This window comes from Zosterops lateralis (assembly GCF_965231275.1).
Source record: "Zosterops lateralis genome assembly, chromosome: 3".
Taxonomy (NCBI): Eukaryota; Metazoa; Chordata; class Aves; order Passeriformes; family Zosteropidae; genus Zosterops; species Zosterops lateralis.
In genome coordinates, this window is record NC_139764.1 from 71,772,308 (window position 1) to 71,791,412 (window position 19,105).

Consider the following 19,105-nt stretch of genomic DNA (forward strand, 5'->3'; position numbering starts at 1 on the left):
CCCAGAGCCATTGCACTGGAACTGCTTTCTTCAGAAAGAAAACAAATTGCAGCATTTAAGTCTAAAAACTAATAAAATCCTGTTCACTCGGTACAACTTCACTGATGGATAGCTATCCTAACTTTTTAATTGTTTTTAAAGTGACTCTTTCAGAGCTGGAGTCATGAAAGCCATCATAGTCTAATTTTCCGAAAGCTTGATAAAACCAATACTCTGAGTATAGATAAAGAGTAATGAAGCACTTTCTTTCCCATAGGAAAGCTTTCCCACTCATATGCTTTGATGCCAACTAACCTTCACATCTGCTATTTCCCTATTGATTGCTACAACTTGGCACTTTTGTAGAGTGTCTCATGAGGCAATTCTATTCAATGACACCACTTCCTCTTCAACAAAAGAAGTGCAGTAAAATAACAGTGTGTTTCCTATACCTTCAGGGGAAAGGCAGTTTGCAAATTATGCACACAAACATGTAGTCATCATTTATGTGTGTGTATGTGGAGAAGAAGAGCATTTGTTCCTTTAGACTGAACTGTTGTCTATGTAAAATTATGCAAAGTAGATCTGGGTTTGAATTTTTTAAGCAAATGAGGAGCCATTCTGGGTCCCACTTTAAAAATCCATCTCAAAATACATCGTGTTCTCTATGGAAATAAGCTTGGAATTAGTCATCACTTAAAATACATTCCAAATACATGTTTACAAATCAGTAATGTGCATTAGACAACATCAGAACTAAGAATGTGTTTGTTTTGCTGTCCTTGAATATGAAAAAATCAGATCCTATTTTCAAATTAAATGAAATAATTTATTTTTTACACACATTACAGTGAGGAAATATTTCATTTAAAATTAAAATGGTATGCAATATCAACTACATAATAGTTCCATTATAATGCTGTGGAAAACACCAGCATGACAAAAAGAAAAGTTTTTAAATTCAAGATCAAATATAACAGTTTTGTTTCAGACAGACTGAAACTATTAAATGATTGATGTTTTAGTTGCATTTTGCTTTCGTTTTCCTCTAGTCCCTGGATTCTACTATTTTTTGTTTGTTAATTTATTTGTTTTGTGAAACTTCAGTTTCATTAAGCTTTAGAGGCCACAATTAATTCTGTGTTTAGTCTTATTTGGTATCAAGTCCTTTCTTTTCCTTTTTATTTTTGGTATGTCTTTAGACCTAGATTCACAAAGATATTGAAATATCTAATAGTTACTGGAATCAGTGGGAACTTATATATAAAAAATAAGCAAAGAATTAAAAAATTATTTCCATCTTAGGATTATCAGATTGTATTTATAACATAAATTATTCTCACAAAAATTAATTTGCTCTAAGTTGAACCAGTACAAGTAAGAAACAAATTTTCTTTTGTGAATAGGACAAAAAAACAAAACCAAAAAGCAAATGACAGTTCAGAAGATGTCAAACACATACCAAAGACTGTTTCTAATCAGGCGTTTGTACATGATTGACTAATTTTGATGGAAAAGAAAGTTTAGCCCAGTGACCTTGATTTTAAAAATGATCCTGTCCTATTTTCCTTAGTACTAAAACTATAGTCTGAATGTGTACAAGATAGAGATATAGAACACATTTAAAAATATATATATGAAACTCCATGTAAAGATTTCAGTATGTATTTTACTTTAAACAATCCACTTCAAAATTCTTACTTCAAAATCTTCTTACTGAGAAATCATGATTTTTTAAGTAATAACTTTTAAAACAGCTTTTGGACACTGGAACGGGCATGTTAGAGCAGTGGTCAATGACCCAAGCCTGAGAGTGTTTAAAAGGCCTTTGGTTAATGCTCTTAATAATTTGCTTTAACTTTTGGTCAGCCCTGGATTGCTCAGGCAGTTGGACTAGGTAATTACTCTAGATCTCTACTATCTGAAATATTCTGTTCTAGCTATAATAATTTTCCTGTTCTAATTACTAAATAAGAAATCCAAAATTATAGAAAAATAAAATTTGTAAAACATAATTAATGATTCAGAATCTGTTAGAGGGTGTAGTTTGTTTGGAATGTCAGCTAATTTTATTTTTCCTGTAAACAAGGTTGTTAGTTTTGCTATGGCATCCTCCTAATCTCCTATATGAAAGCTGAACTGTACCCTTTAATTTCAAGTTTCCATGAAAATTGACATAGAATATGTCAATACTACCACATATTTCCTACAAAATATGAAAACAGTGCCAACACGTTACTGGTGCACACATCAAAATCCTGCACCTGTCTCTAATTTAATAAAAATATTTGAATTTATAAATGTAACAAAAACATGTTATACAGCAGATGACACAGCAACACCTACCCTGCTGGTGGAAGATAAATGTACAGAATCTCTAATGTGATCAAGCACATGGAGCCATATAAACAAATCAAAATGTTGCATAGTGTTTATTCTTTATTTTTACTTCTTTTGTCTTCTTTTTTGAAATAGAGGGCTTTGCAATAAGTGGTTTACTCATTGTGACCAGCCCAGTCTTTCTACATGCAACATTTACATACACACACCATAAATTTGGTGATATTTCAACTCAGACTGTAAGCCAAAACAAAGTTTTTCTATGATTTTCTATGACAGATTTTCCTTCTTTTTTTATTTTTTGTGTGTGTGTGTGCTCATTTCAGTGGTAACGTGTTAGAAAATAATTTCTTTGCAGTTTTTAAACCATTAATCTAAAAGAAAACAAATATTCCCACTGTCATAGGTAAGTCAGTTTTACTATAGAACTGAAATTATGTGTATTATTCCTTGTAAAATTAATTAATTTGGGTACATAGATTTTTTAAATCACCACTTTTCCCTATGGTGAAAGTGTAGTTTATACATATATTAAAAATTGTCTAGTGTTTAAAAAGTGACCATAAATTTTGTAGAATTTTTCTTAAATACTTTTCGCCACTTACACATTAAGTATCTATACCCAAGTACTAACCTAAGTTTCTCTACCATAACATTACAGGTTAATTTCTGTAACTCTGGAGAACACTGTCCTTCTAGGACATTTGCTTAGTACAGAGGAATTACTTTCTGGTGCCATTCAGTTTCTTTCCAGTGTCAGTCAGGGATACTTAGATCACTACAGAAGAGGAAAGCAGGTATCTATATTTTGGAGTCAGGACAAAACTGTTTTACATGTTTCAAAAGCTACATTTTCCCTAATCAAACAAATTGTGTGTGTGCGTGCGTATGTAAGTCTGTTTTCTGGCTTTGAGACCAAAACACAGGATATTATTATGTCTTCCCATTAAATTCTCTCAATCAACAGTTGATATCCTTTCTATACCAATATATCAATTCACCAATCTACTTTTAGTACAGTCCTACCCTATGCATTTGGAGAAACTTCAAAAATAAGCTTATTCCTGCTTTTACTCATTATTATTTTAAGGATGCCAAACTTTCTTTTACAATTCTTACATCTACAAAGAATAAATTACCTTTGCTTAACATTTTACCCATGAGGCAAAACTAATTATAGTAACAGTTGATAACATTAAAATGGGGTTTGTGTAATGCAATACCATGTAAGAAAATAAAGTATACATTAAAAAATTGAGTGAAAAACACATAACAGGAGGTTTTTAATGACGTGATTTCATCAAATGTAAAAATAATGTCAACAAAAGTAAAATAAACAAAAAAAAAAAAAAAAAAATCACAAGTTATTGTAATCGCAGCCTTTGTCAGTGCTGGTGGTTTTGCTGTTATATCCATTCCCCTAAAAGTTAGAGATTCAATTTACCAAAGTAATTCTACATTTCAGAAATGAAAGTTGAAGGCCTAAAGATTAAACCACAAGGCTCAATTTTTTTTGTAAGTGTTAAAACATTTATTTGAAGCATTTAGAAATCAAGCTCTAGCTTGGAAAGAAATCTAGAGATTTTTTATGAGATGAATAAGAATGTAAAAAATAATTGGCCTCAGTACTTTGGTGAAATGAGCCCCATGGTTCTCCTTCAACCCTCCTTTCATGTTTGATGGTCTGATTTGAAAAGACAGAGGCTGAAACTGCCAAATCTTCTTCATTATGAACAGACTGTGACTGGAAGAGGAAACTGAAAGATCAGTGTTTCCTCCACTAACTTCTGATTCTAGAGGTAGCCAAACCCCTGACTAGAATGGCATTGATGGATTGTACAAGTATAATGAATTGTGATAAGCATCTCTGCTCTTCAAGGAACAAAAACTACATCAGGAATATGGGGTTTAACAATAAAAACAAAGAAACGTTAAGAAACGAAGCCGTGTTTTTATTCAATTCAAGTTAGTTCCTTAGCAATTCAGTTTGAATAAAAAATACACTTGAATGATAACTACCTGGATAGGTTTAGATGAAAGTCTTAGAATCAAAGAAACGAACCTCAAAGCTTCTTTGCCAGATATGGTAATAGGGTGAAGAAAGAGATAGAGAGCATTCCTATCAAATCACAGAAAATTTTTGGTGCTAGTATTCCTTCTTCACAGAAAGTTCCTTTAAGGATGCATATTCCTTTTTTCAGAAGGTGGAAATGCATGAAAGAGTAAATGAAACTTCTATCAGAAATGTCAAATAGAAGCTTCTAAACAGTTCTGCAAGAGTCCTTATAAGTCAAGGAAGGTATCACTAGTATAAAAAAATTTAAAAATGTGTCAGACAGACAGTGAGAGCTTAAGAAAGAGGAACAGAACTGTTTCTGTCTTGCCACTGGCCTACAGCAAAAGAAAGTAAGAGTTCTTCAAAGAAAGACCAAGAAACTGAAGTCTTTAAAGGCCTCCATGATATTTGCCATTTTTCATCATTTGTTGAGAGGTAAAAGGTTTCAGTTTTCAAATGCAAAGATATACAAACAAATATTTTAAGGTAAGTTGCATCCTTTGCTAATAAATAATAGTTTACTAATAATATGTGTTAATATAGTAAAAGCTCTCTTGCTTCCCTCAAGCCACAACAGTTCACATGATCACTTGTCTGGATTTTGCTTGCAAATTGCTTTTCAATATCTCTTTCTGATAATTGACTGCTCATGGTTTGGAGGGATATACTCTTTGCTGGGTAAAAAAATGTCTGGATGGCCAAGCCCAAAGACTGGTGACTGGAGTTATTTATTATCCATTTGGCAGCTGGTCACAACTGGTGTTCCCTAGGGCTCAGTATTGGCCCCAGTCCTGTTAAATATTTGTATCAATTAGCTGAATTAGGAGATCAAATGCATTATCATTAGCTGGATTAGGAGATCAAATGCATCCTCAGTCAGTTTGCAGAAAACACCAAGTTGTGTGGGATTGTTGATCTGCTGGAAGATAGAAAGGCTCTAAAGAGGGATCAGAACAAGATGGACTGATGGGCTGAAGCCATGTGAGGTTCAATAAGGCCAATTGCTGGACCTTGCACTTGGGCCACAACAACTCCACGCAGAACTACAGGCTGTGGGGAGAGCAGCCTCTATTCCAGAAAGCTGTGCAATGGAAAATGACATGGGGGTGTTGGTTGGCAACTGGCTGAATATGAGCCAGCAGTGGCTTGCCCAGGTGGCCAAGAAAGCCAATGGCATCCTGGTCTGCATCAGTAACAGTGTGGTCAGCAGGACCAGGGCAGTGATTGTCCTCCTGTGACTGGCACTGATAAGCTCACACCTCGAAACCTGTGTCCAGTTCTGAGACCCTTTGCTACCAGAAAGAAACAGAGGTGCTGAAATGTCCAGAGAAGGACTAAAGAGTTAGTGGAGGGTCCTGAGCACAGGTCTTACAAGGATCAGCTGAGGGAGATGAGGGTATTTAGCCTGAAAATAGGAGCCACAGGGGAGACCTTTGTGTAAATTCATTACAACTACCTGAAAGGAGGTTGTAGCAAGGTAGGGGTCAGTCTCTTCTCCGAAGTAACATGCAATAGGATGAGATGAAATTACATCAACTTTTGTCAGGGTAAGTAAAGACTGGATATTAGTAAAAATTTCTCTCTGGAAAGGACTGTCAAGAATTAGAATAGGCTGCCCAAGGCAGTGATTATGTGTCACTGGAGGTGTTTGAAAGACATGCAGATGAGGTGCTTAAGGACATGGATTAGTGGTGGACTTGGTAGTGTTAGATTGGACTCAGAGCTCTTTTCCAACCTAAACAACTCTATGATTCTGTGATTCGAAAGCATACTTTAGTTTACTCTTTTATAAACTAGTAAAGTATATTGTGGAGATTAACGATCTTAAATACATTAAATACAAGTTCAATTAATGCTTAGATAAAGAAAAATGCCTAAAGGCAAAAAAGCTTGCATAATTACATAACTATTACCATAGATCTATTGCAAAAAGGATGGCTTAATCAATCTCAACAAGCACTGTGTTTGGAGAAATTAATAAATCTGGAGAATAAATTCATCAGCATAATAAGACTTAAGGTGATGTCGGGGGAATTCTGGCACTGAAAATATTTCTGTACACAAAGCAATGCTAATGTAGTTGGACAACACCTCAGCACTATGGTATATAAATTGACAAGCAGAAATAAGAATTCACTTCTGTTAATGAATGGAGAATTTCAGGTTGTTTTAGTGGGCAGAAATTCAACAGTGAAGATTGCTCATATGGCAGGATCTCACAAAAAAAAATCTGAACCAAGGGCCAGTTCACTCTGGAGAATTGCTTCTGAATCACATTCCAAGGATGAGTCATAGATCAAATCTGGCAAACTTTACATGGCTACTTGGTGACAGATCTATTTACTTTGAAGAGCAAAGCATTTTTTTTTTTAGACTCTGATAGTTAAAAATGTTCAGATGTGCTCTGAATTTCCTAAACAAACCCTATCTCTGAATTATGTCTTTTGTACAGAATGTTGTTTGCAGTTAAAGGTTTCTCTGTGATCTAGTTCAGTTCCCTTTCTCACCTTGCTCAAGATCTGAAGGCAAACATAAAGGGAGAAAAGCTGAAAAGAGAAGAAAAAAGAGAAGTGTTCTTGCCCTGCCTCCTGGGGAAAACAGCAGGAGGAGAGAAAGGTGATAAGGAGAGAGACCAATTAGGTTATGCATTTCTGAGGAAAAAGCCTTGCAACTAAACTTATGATGAGAACCCAGAGATCAGTAATTCTCTTATAACTGATTCTGTCAGTAATGTCATTACAGGGCCTGAAGAGGCCAGAAAGTGGAGGGTATCAGGTAAGGGAAAGAAATAAAAATGGGTTACCAGTAAAGACAAAACCTGCATTAGTGCATAAAGAAAATGTATATATTAGCAATTTCAGTGTTGTTATTTTCTCATTGTCACATTTTCAAATGTTTAGGTGATATAACTCACTTCCCAAAGGGTGTGGATTCCCAGTGGCTTTCACATTTAGCAGGGTGATATAAGACTGCCCTGCCATGTAATGACACTCTGCTCCACTCCCATCAGTTCTAGCATTCTAGCAGCTAGAGGAGTTTTCTTCACAATTGAAAAATAAAAATGCAACAACAAAAATGTTCATTTGCAGCTGGATCAGAAAGCTGGGTTGATTCTTGCCATAGGCCAAAGGCATGTACAGCCAACAGTGCTTGAGGCTGAAGGTGCGAGAAGTTGGACTACTTGGAGTTAGACTGTCTTAAAACAAAACCAAACAAAATAAAAAAGCTATTGAGAAAAGCAATCTACAGAGAGTATTGGTGATTAAACTCCACCTGACTTCAAAGGAAAGCAAAGGATATCTTGGGGTGCATTAGGTAAAGCATTTCCAGCATGTTGAGGGAGGTGATCCTGGCCCTCTACTCAGCCTTAGAGAGGCCACATCTGAAGTGCTGTAACCAGTTCTGGGCTCCTCAGTACAAGAGAGGTATTATACTGCTGGAACAAATCCAGAGGACCTCTATGAAGATAAGCAAGGGCCTGGAGTATCTTTCTTATGAGGAATGGCTGAGGGAGCTGGGTCTGTTTGGCCTCATGAAGAGATGAATGAGACAGGACAGTGTGAATAAGTATCTGAAGGAGGATGTCAAGAGTCAAGCTTTGCTCAGTGATGCCCAGCAACAGCACAAGAGGCAATGGGCAGAAACAGATACATACAAAGTTCCACCTGAATATCAGGAAAAATTTCTTTACTGTGTGAATAAGTGAACACTAGAACAAGTTGTCCAGGGACATTGTAGACTGTCCCTCTGGAGATATTCAAGACCTGTTTGGATATAATTCCATGCAATGTGCTCTGGGATTGATCCTGTTTTACACAGGGAGGTTGGATTTGATGGTCCCCTATGGTACCTTCTAACCTTATCCATTTTGTGATTCTATGATTGTTTTCTTCTGTGGCATCACTATATATTCTCCAAAATAAAGAGGCAGAATAGGTTTCTCTTAACTACAAAATGATTTTTGATTTTTTAAATGTCCAGGTTAGTACATCCCTCTGAATTATTTACATTTGGTAAAAAAATCTTTTATTTTGCTGATAAATAATTCTGACACCATTTCAGACTCAAACTGTGCTTTGGGTAACATATGCATATCAGGCTTGATATGATTTATTTTCTAAAGGAGAAAGGTAAAGTTGTTTTTTTTCACCCAGTCTGGGTTCTGATTTCTTGTATCCCATATTTCTATCCAACTGGAAATTAGGTCTTGCTATATTTTATCATACCTTATACACTGAGAAAGATCAGTTTAATTCAGATCATCTCCACCATGTACCTGCGGTATGGATCATTAATGCATATGCACTAATTAATGCATATTGTTGGATGCAATTTTGTTTGCATGTGTATTTTACCTCTGTATAATAGTCATACTCTGAAATACTTATGGAACCATAAGGTAGCCCACCAGAGAGTTCAGTGGGGAGATCAGCCTAACACTTTTTCCCTTCTGAAGGCTCTTGCTAAGGCAGAAACTGATACTGAGTTATGGGGAAGTTTAATTGATTGAAAGAGAAAGTAGAATTTTCATAAGGCCAACTCTTCATTTATTTTTGATGTCTCTCTTTGACTTCCTTTCAAAAATAACTAGTGGAGATTCAATTCATATCTTAAGGATTTGTTTCAATATTTTAATTATTGTGAATGTCTACTCTTGTTTTTGCTGGAAAGTCTGGGTTTTTTTCCTTGAGAGGACATCAAAAGACATTTGTACATGTTTCATCCATTTCCAAGAGCGATAACCTGAGACAAATGTAAATGATAATTATGAATCCTGTGGTTTTTGAGTATAACCAATATAATGTTATCCAGCATCTCATGAAGAGTACTTACTATCTGGATATATAGAATAGTCTTTGAAGAAATGAAAAGTTGACTAGTTGTGTTCATCTTTTTCAGTCCTTACTGAAGCGTATAAGAAATGAGGAAGAGCGCAAGGAGAAAGGGAAGGGAAAAGGCACGGGTGGGGACAAACATGAGGGTGGAAAAGTAGTGGATTTCTGTTGCACTCCATCTACTTTTAGTTTCATGCCTCAGCACCAAAATGCAAAACAAAGCCAAACATCTGCTCTTATTTACTGTAGGAATAATACTCTAAGGGTCAAGACAGCATAAAACCATTGTCCCCATAACTAGACAGTTATTTGGAATGAAGCACTTTCTGTGAATTTGTTCTGCTTTCTGCCTTTGAATTCAAAAGAAAGACAGTCCACCCCAAAGAACTTAATGGTACTAAATTTATTTTAATTTCCACTATATAGAATTCAAATGCACTGCTCTTCTTGCTATAGTCTGTGTTAATGTATCATATAACTACCATTGCCTAACTTCCCTTATATTTTATGAAAATAAGTAGAACTCAGTGAGGCAGAGATGTTTAAGATCTCTGGACAAAGCCCATATCTCACTCTCACAGGTTCTGCTATTGCAGATTTAGTTCTCATAACTGTATGGAGTGACCACAGGCCTTGTTTTAGATAATTATGACTATATCTGGTGGGCTTTTTTTTTGTTGTTGTTGTTGTTTGGTTGGTTGGTTGGTTGGTTTTGTTAGGTTTTTTTTGTTAGTTTTTTGTTTTTGTTTTTGTTTTTTTTTAATATTAAAAGAAGCAGTGGTTAACCAAGTAGTCATGCTTGTTTTGCATTTAGTGACATTTGGTGACAAAAGGAAGACACCTATAGATGTGATTTTTTTTTTTAAGAAAAGCTGTGATTAAACCAATCAGCAACTAGGTTTGAATATTGATATCTGGTTAAACCACTAGAAAGTTGACACACCTCCGGGAATACACATGTTAAAAATTGGGAAAAGTCCCGGGAAAGTCTCTTTTCCTTCAGGCCTCAAAAGAGGTGACAGGCAGACCTGGCTCCCTCCATGCCATGGGGGCCAGGGGGGCCCTGCCCAGGGGCCCGGCCCCTTCCTGGGAATCTCGCCTGGTCAGGGCCAGGCCCAGTGGCTGCCAGGCAAAGGGAGAATAGGAGAGAAGGCCCCATCCTGGCCAGATTGGTCTCCCATCAGCTGTTAACATCCTGCTGCTGCTGTTGTGATCCTCGACGCTTGTCCCCAGCCAGGGGCATCTCTGCAGCCGTGCCGATCGGTCCCGCAGCTGGAATCAAATGCAGCTGGACCCCCCGAGATCCTGACACAGCCCAGCTCAGCCTCCATACTCTAAACAGCTCCAGCCGCCGCTGCTGAATTTTCTTGTTGAGAGACTATTCCAGTCCCGAGAGAGATCATGTGGAAAAAGACCACCATGACCCTCTGCAGGCCCAAGTGAAATATTAGCTTGCACAGATGAAACTTGCAAAACATTGGATCTTCTTTGAGTGAGAGAAAAAGGCAGAGTGAAGACATGTAGAGAGACAATACGAAGACATCAAAGTCAGTGAAGGAGGAGTCATGTCTTAAATGAGAAGAAAATGAGGAGATGCCGTCTTAGACTGAAATTATTTTGTAAGGTAATGGTGATAGACTGTAATATACTAGACTATTTCTTTCATTGAAATACCTGTGATCCCATGAAAAGCTTGAACAGAGAGAGGGAGAGATTAGATGAAGACCTGTCCCAGGGAAAGAAGAAGGTCTCTATTCCTAGAGGTGGGGATGGTCTAAAAAATAAATGAAGAAAACTTTTGCCTTTTAATAGCTCAACCTTAAAACAGCACCCCATAAGTTTATATGGCCCAAAATAAAGCTGTGGGAAGGCTGCATAATATGGGAGGGATTTCACAAATACAGATTCCCAGGTGGCTGCCATTTGTGAGAACTGGAGCATAAGAGAACTGTCCTTCTTGTGGAGAAGTTACCATGACATGTCAAAAGAGACTTCTCTCTCTAAAAGAACTGGTGAAAGATTATTTTAGAAGTGGTAAACTGACCTAGGTTCCATGTTTTTGTCTTTATAGATTGTCAGTGAGAAAGGAAAAGTTGTGGGGGAGGACAGGTGTTTTGAAGGTTTTATTCTGATTCTTATTAATTTTTTCTCTCTTAGTTTTGTTAATAAAGTTTTCTTTATACCCTTTAAGTTTGACCCTGCTTTGCTTTTTCTCTTAATCCTATCTCACAGTGGAAAAAACATAAATAATTCTAGTGGGCATTCAAACCACTACAGTAGTGTTCTTGCAAAGAGGGAATTATGGCAAAGAGGGAATTACAGCAAAGAGGAAATTATGCATTTCAGCTGTAGGTTTTTTAGCAGTTAGGTCCAAATCAGCATGATCAAAAAGAAGTAAAAAATGTTTACATGATATTTATATTCAATTCCTTTTTTTAGCAAAATGTACCACGTGTTTTTTCATGCAAGAACAAGTCTGTATTTGTTACATCAAACGCAACTTTCCCATGAGGTTAAATATTATTAAATCAAACTAAACATGTATCAGTAGTATCTACCAATTATTTTTTGTGCATTATCAAAATTAGTATATGGAAGCTGTGTTTCAAAAGATTGTTTTCCATTAGTCACTGTCAGTCACTGGATATTTGAGAAACCCTCAAGCAGTACTTCTGTCATCTTTGACTTGCAACAATTGCGCCAAGTAATTAACACACTGCCAAACTTCATGGTGTTTAATTTGAAGCATTAAATTAAGGGTTCTCTGTGTGTTTACACCCATGTGTTTGTAGTGCATCTTTACTTGTTAAAGAAATAAATATAATTTGTCTATTACAGTGTTCAAATCCAGGCTTGGAAATCCCAGTGAAGTACCAGTTTTTTCACATCAATGCCAACTCACATTTGACAAATTAATGACATAAATACCTTTATTCTTGCTGCTGTTCTTCTGTTTATGTCAGAGAATCTGTCATTTGTACTCCAGTTCCAAGCAGTAGGAAAACTCTCCTATAACTCCTTCCTTCAGCTTTCAGAGACTGTTCCCGAGACTTTGTAATCTATAGGTAGAGCTTAATGCCATTTCTTTTGACAACAGGCTGAGAATGTGGAAGGGGAAGACAGACAAAGAGTGCTGAATTGTTGCTCCTCTAAATTTCCTCAGAGAGGTGGCAACAACAAAATGGGTAGAGTAAAATGTGAGGCCATGGGGGAAAGGAAAATTACTAAAAAGGGTGAGCAGGACGGCTCTTTATAGAGAGAAAATAGTGCAAGAAGAAATGAAATATATTGTAGAAAAGTAGTGCTGGAGTACAAAACTTGACACTAAAGCAGAAAAGCAAAGAAACTGGCAAATGTAAATGACAGACTAGTCAGTCTACTAAATAATTCTAAGGTATGTGAGTCAGCTTTCCTGAATTAGTCCCCTGTCTACCTTTCACCAGAATTAGTTCCCTATCTACCTTTCACCAAGTGATCTTGAAGAGGATGCAATCCCCTTTAGTGCCTCAGCTTCCTTATCAACAAAACAAGAGTATAAAATACATGTCTCATAGAGAGCAGAGAAGACCTTTGATTTCTGATACAGGAGTAATGACACTAATTTACTGCTATTAGAGAATGATAAAGAACCTTGGTTTTTACTATTTGGTATGAAGATGCCTAGTAACCATAAGTAAAAAAGTTCCATTGTACCTGGTACTGTACAAAAACCTAGAAAGAAAAAAATTGACATTGAAAGTTACAGATATAAAAATTATGGGAAAAACAAAAGCACGTGACACCTTCACAAGAAATAGCTTAACATTGTAGACCACATACGTGCATATGTATTGAACTAGGTTTTTTGTGTGAGAGGGTGGAGAACTGTGGTACCCAAATAGAAGTTGGGTAGAATTAATGTTGTTCTCAATTTCAGAATTGTCATTCAGCAAGAAAATCAAGTGAGAAACATAGACTAAGAGACCACAGAAATCAGAGGCAATGAAAAATCTGAGTTTTTTTCATCCAAGAACAGTTAGTACGAGATCACTATCTTTCATGAAAATAATAAATGCTTTTTATTTTATTCCAAACAGGAAAAAAAGGAGGTTTCTGAAATTTGAAAGTGGTCAGTAGTGACAAAAACAGCCAAGAGAAAGGAAGAGAATGCCATAAACATCCATAACTTGAGAAACATCAAAGAATGTATCAGGAATGAACACTCCTAGCCTAAAAGCAGATATGGCTTAGAACTTACTTTCACATATCTTTCCTTCTAATTCTTGGACAATACTAAGGTTTTCTTTATGATTCACAATTAGCTGAACTGAGGGACCAGGTACATAATGGACTTGTGAAATTATTTCCTTTCCATGCTCAGACCCGATAAGCAGATCTTAAGAGGAGAGAGCACTTAAATTTTCTCTTGCTTTCTGGCTTCTAAAAGAGTTTAATTCTTGTTTTTCAGACCATGAGGAGGCATGAGATGAAGGACCTAGTAAAACCCTGAAGACAACATTCTCCTTTTTCATCAAAGCTATTTCATAAGGATGTTTGACTCACAAGGGTAACAGAATTTTCAACATATATCCCATGTGTTCTCCAAGATTTTACCTTCAGGAGATCTTAATTCAGTATTTAGTTTGTTTGTCTGATGCCCATTTAGGTTTCCCTTCATTCTTTTGCTTTAGCACCACAGAGCTTTGGCCACGCTCCAAAGTATTTTTGAGAAAAGCATTCAGTGGTCTGCTATATAGTTAATTTATGCAGAAATTACTGTCAGTCTTGTGGGCAGCTACCAAGCCTCACTGTGATTGGAACTAATAACTATTACCAAGAAAAGATAATTTCATTTAACATTAGCAAGCCATCTGGTGCCTTTATATCTTGTTGTAACACAGTGCCACTGTTTTACTCAATCCACTCTATTAAAACAAGACAAAAGTAACTAAGGATGAACATACACACAGATGATAAATTTATCCTTTCAATTATCTTTGTGCAACCCCTACCCCCAGAACTCATACCCTGTTAGATTTTTGAAGTACAAGAGTACTAGTAAAATCTAATCTGACCTCCTGTATAATGAAGGCTTTCTGCTTCATCGAGTGACCTCTAAATCAAAAGAACAACATGCTTGCACTATGGTGTATATTCCTTTTAATGGCTGCCTGTGATGGATGAATCCAACCCTCTCCTGGATAAGTTATACCAGTGGTTAATGACTCTCACTCTTAAAAATATGCACCTTATTTCTAGCCTGAATTTGCCTAACTTCAGCTATGAAACATTGGATCTCATTATGCCTTTTTCTGCTAGATTAGAGAGTCATCTACTGTCAAAAGTCTCATTCCCATTAAGGCACTTGCAAACCATGATCAAGTCACCTCTTAACCTTCTCTTCAGCAGATTAAACAGACAGATCTTTAGCCTCTAACTGCAATGCTTATTTTCAGACCTACAGTCATTCTTTCACCTTCAATGAACTTTTTCCAGTTTTTAAGCATATTTTCAAAGCGTGATCACCAGAACAGGACACAAAAGTTCATTAGTATTTTTCTTAATGCCATACAAAAAGGCACTTCCTACTTGATATTCAGTTATCTATATATCAGAGAATACAATATATACCATTTATAACTTTTATCAGAGTCTTGCGACTAAATGGTTTTTGTATTTTTTAGTATTCTCTATGAGATATTAAATTCTAGCAGTACCTTGTAATGCAATTCCACTTAAGGTCTTATTTTAAAAATGTTTTCTTGCATTTTCACTTTTTTATGTAAGGAAATTGCATTCCTGAAGTAATTAGCTTTTGCAGAATAGAAGCACATTTTGAAAACATGCAAATGCAGATATACTATGCTGACCAAAATTACAGTATTTTATTTTCTTGTAACTCCACATCATTAGGTAAAAAGGAAGTTCACTATTAAAGATTGTATATAGATGTTTGGTTTTCTCTTTCATGGAACACATACATAATTAACTTATATTGCTTGCACAGGTAGCTCTACTGAATAGCATTTACTTCAAGAAAATCCCTAATGTTCTCCTGGACATTGCTTCAGAGCACTGAATGAATTGATTGGGATTATATAGTTTTCATTTACTTTTATATTTGAGCATGATTTTCACCTATTGATAATCTGCAAGAACAGATGTAGTCTACAGTCTAATGCTTAAGTTTAAATTAATTTCATTAGGTAAATAATATCCATTAATAATAAAAATAATAATAGTAGTTAACAGTAGCAAACAATATAAATTAAGTTACTACTAGATTAGGTAGTAAAGAGCAGAAAATACTCCAAATCAGTTGGTTCCAAATTGGAACAGTTCTTAATTACTGGTTCAGTTTCATGTCATAATACACTTGCTAATCATGATCTGTCTGCATAAAAAGTCCAGAAAATATATGTGTTAAATAGAATAAACCTTAATTTGACCTAAAATTTATCAGATTAATAAAGAAACCCAATGCTTTCTTATGACTTCTCTTTTTCACTCATAGTGAAGGAGGGGAATTCATTAATGTAAAAAAAGTAACACTAAATTATGTGATCTAACATCCTAAATCTGTTGTGTTTAAGTCAAGGTTATTTCAACTGTAAATAAAAATCTTCAGTGAAAGATATGAAAATGCTATTTCATTAGATGTAAGGCCTTTCTAGTTCTTGGATGAAATATATTATATAATCGCAAAATATATCTAGACAAATGTAAACAGAAGAATGAAGAAAGCAGAAAGGAATAATTGTGCAGAAAAGTGAGTACTGTATTAACATCCAGAGGGGGAAAAGTCCACAGAAAGAGGAATAGTCTCTGTGCACTTAGAATCTTAGAAAACCCACATTAAGGACATTAAAGAAAAAAAAAGGTGAATAAGAAAATTAAAGATGAGAAGGAAAACTAAAAATTTAAAGTTGTTTCCTAGTATTTCAGTGTCCACAGTTTGAATCTGAAATAGAATTAGATCAACATTTTCTGCCATATTAAAATTAAGTTAAATCCCTATAGTGTTTTCTGGTAATTCAATAAATACCTTATGTTATTTCTTTATGTCTCAAGACAAAAGTAATTTTGACTCTTTTAAAAAACTCAATATTTAAACTTTCAATGTTGTTACTTTTAACTGCTTCACATATTTCCTGACATGAAGAGATCTCTAATTGATTAGTTACTTCTATCAATTTCATCAGCTCCTTTTCCAATGAGTATTCTGAGGAGAATACTCAGAACATTCCCAACGCATGCTTCAAATTAAGCAGCCTGAAACATTCTGAGATATTGAAGTTAAATGATTTTTATTTCCAAAAAGAAGCTGAAAGCCTTAGAAATTATTTATCCTTCAAATTAAAACTATTTGTACACTTTGATTAAGTACAAGGTCTATGGTCATAAGATTAAATAGAGATTATTTAGCCTTGATATGTAAATAAATTTTGTGCTCTCTGAATTTCATGAGAGAAATTGAGCACACAGTCTTCAAGTTCTGTACCAGTTTAAAAGCTACCTTGGTCCTCAGTTTGCTGATTACAAATGCCAGCATGACAGCCAATGTAGAACTTTTGGTGATACCATAATAACTCTTAAAACTAGATCATATTAGCCAAAAGTCTTCAGAAATTACTAAAGATCAGGCAAATATTGTGAAGGACCTCTCTGGAAGATCTGAGACACCCTGTGCTATCCAACATAAGGAGTTAGAGAACAAATCATTTTCTCTCCTTCATAAATACTTATCACTAATTTAAGTCTGCTTAAATGCCTGATGAATCTCGACAAGAAATATTTTCCTATAATTCAGTATCTCACTTCACTATATTTCAAACTGAATTATCTTAGTAGCAGGTTAAAAGGAACAGAAAAACTGAGATATCTGAGCTTTTTACATGGACCCAAAATTTAATTCAGAAGTTTCTCAAAATTATAAAGTCCAAAAAGTTTTCCTCAGTAGACTAACTAATATTCGTAGTGCTCCTTGAGTAAAGACTACAATTCGGTATAAAGATGCTAAATTAAAACTAACTTTTTTTTTATTACTTTATCTTGTATACAGCTCTAGAAGATCTGAGCAAAGTATTCAGGTTTCTTCATATATAAATTGCTATAAATTCAATTCTTTTAAAAAAATCATCAAAGAAACTTTTTTTTTCTGTGAGAGATATTTCATTTGATTTTGCTTTTTAATCATAAAAAAAAGGTTTTCCCTTGTTTTTGATAACATCAGTAATCATACCAGTTTCTCCTCAGCATGGTGCAAAAGCTTTCCCCCCAAAATCAGGATATAGCATCTTCTCAGACAGAATATAAAACTTACCTTGAAAAAAGTCATGGTTGCTCCATCTTCAACTGCCCCATATTCAATCTTTGTCTGCTTGGCCAAATCATCAGCAGAGTCGATAGGGGACTCCATACGTTCCACTGTCAGAAAGGCGGCTAGGTTAGCAGTGTACGAGGAAATGATGATAAGTGTGAAAAACCACCAAATGCCTCCCACTATCCTGGTGGAGAGGGCTTTAGGCATGAGCTCAGAACCTAACGAAAACCAGGGGAGAAAGGTGAAACGGATGCACAGAAAACAATTAATAAGTGTTCAGCACTTTTTGCCACAGTGGGGAGATGGAATCACTGTGCAAAACATCTTTAAAATACAGGTTTACATGTACTGCTTGTACAAACACACACAACTGAAATGCAAAATATCTGGTTAAATTTATAACGACAGATCTTTTTAGAGCTGTGGGAATCAAAATATAGCAATGGGAGATTCAATGATCAGTGCCATTTTAAAATTTCTAAACATATATATACAAATACCAATGCAAAATAAAGCAGTTACTCCAACTTGCTTTCCAGAAAAAATAAGCAATTGATAAAGGTACCAGATGTGAAAGAAAGGATTTCATATCTGAAAAACAAAATCCTAAATCTATTCTAAATATGCTCTTGAGTTTTGTTATTTGCATTGCTGTAAAGGATAGTTTATTAAATGTTTAGATTTAAAAAAATTAACATCTCCCATCTCTATATTTAGCCCCACAATTCCATATAAATATGGGTGGCTATGCTACACACTTCAATTTAATAGAATAGCAATAAAAATATTAGATTCTATGCATAAACTAGGTAAAGATAGATTATAATGCATTGCTGGAGTTGCCTGCTCATGGCACTAAAGAATGGGGGGGAAACAGACACTGCATAGTAATTTGCATAATTTTTAATGCTAATTTAGAGCCTAATGAGACAAATTGAAGCACATAAACTCCTCTTGTGTCTAATTACTAAAAATAGAAATAAATTAAATTCACTGTAATATGCAATTAAAAATATTTATTATAAATGAGCATGTATGGATTTTTTTCCATAATGTTATAATTGAATGAAATGAAATTTCTAATGATGTCAAATAAACAATTTCAAGCTTCATTTTAAGAACTTTATGTAATATCTTTTAGAAGTATCTGGAAACTTGTTTTCGAGGAAACAGTTTCATCATATCCACTGTATCATTGTACCGAAACAACCCCTTTTTGTTAATTGGTTACTATGTTTTTTCTTAAATCTCCTGGGTAAAATGGAATGAAGGCAAGATGGACTATTTTATTCCTGTTAAATTTTAGTGCTTATTTTGAATTAGTTAAGGAACTGGTCCAGCAGGGTAACACATCTTCATATAGGTGAAAGATTATGTCAAACTTCCAAACTCAATGTCAAAAAAAGAACAGAAGGACTGGGGAGGGAGGGAGGAAGAAAACAAAAGAAAAGGAAAAAAGAAGTGGTATCGTAACTGGACTACTGTATTCAAAAACAGCCCATCTTACCCTGCAGTTCATCTTACCCTTGCTGTTTCAAACAAAAAAGGCTGACAGACTTGGACATGACAGCCAACTCCAGCGCCAGACTCTGC

At 35.2% G+C, this 19,105-nt stretch overlaps 1 protein-coding gene across 1 annotated transcript in view; it reads right to left on the reverse strand.

The window, feature by feature from the left end:
• The window catches only part of GRIK2 (glutamate ionotropic receptor kainate type subunit 2), a gene marked incomplete at its 5' end in the record, with an annotated part of 353,559 nt that overhangs the window by 70,675 nt on the left and 263,779 nt on the right, over window positions 1-19,105 (reverse strand). Inside the window, one exon of the mRNA XM_083856634.1 lies at window positions 17,513-17,730. Within this exon, the coding sequence (XP_083712760.1) occupies window positions 17,513-17,730 (218 nt within the window). The remainder of the gene's footprint in view (window positions 1-17,512; window positions 17,731-19,105) is intronic.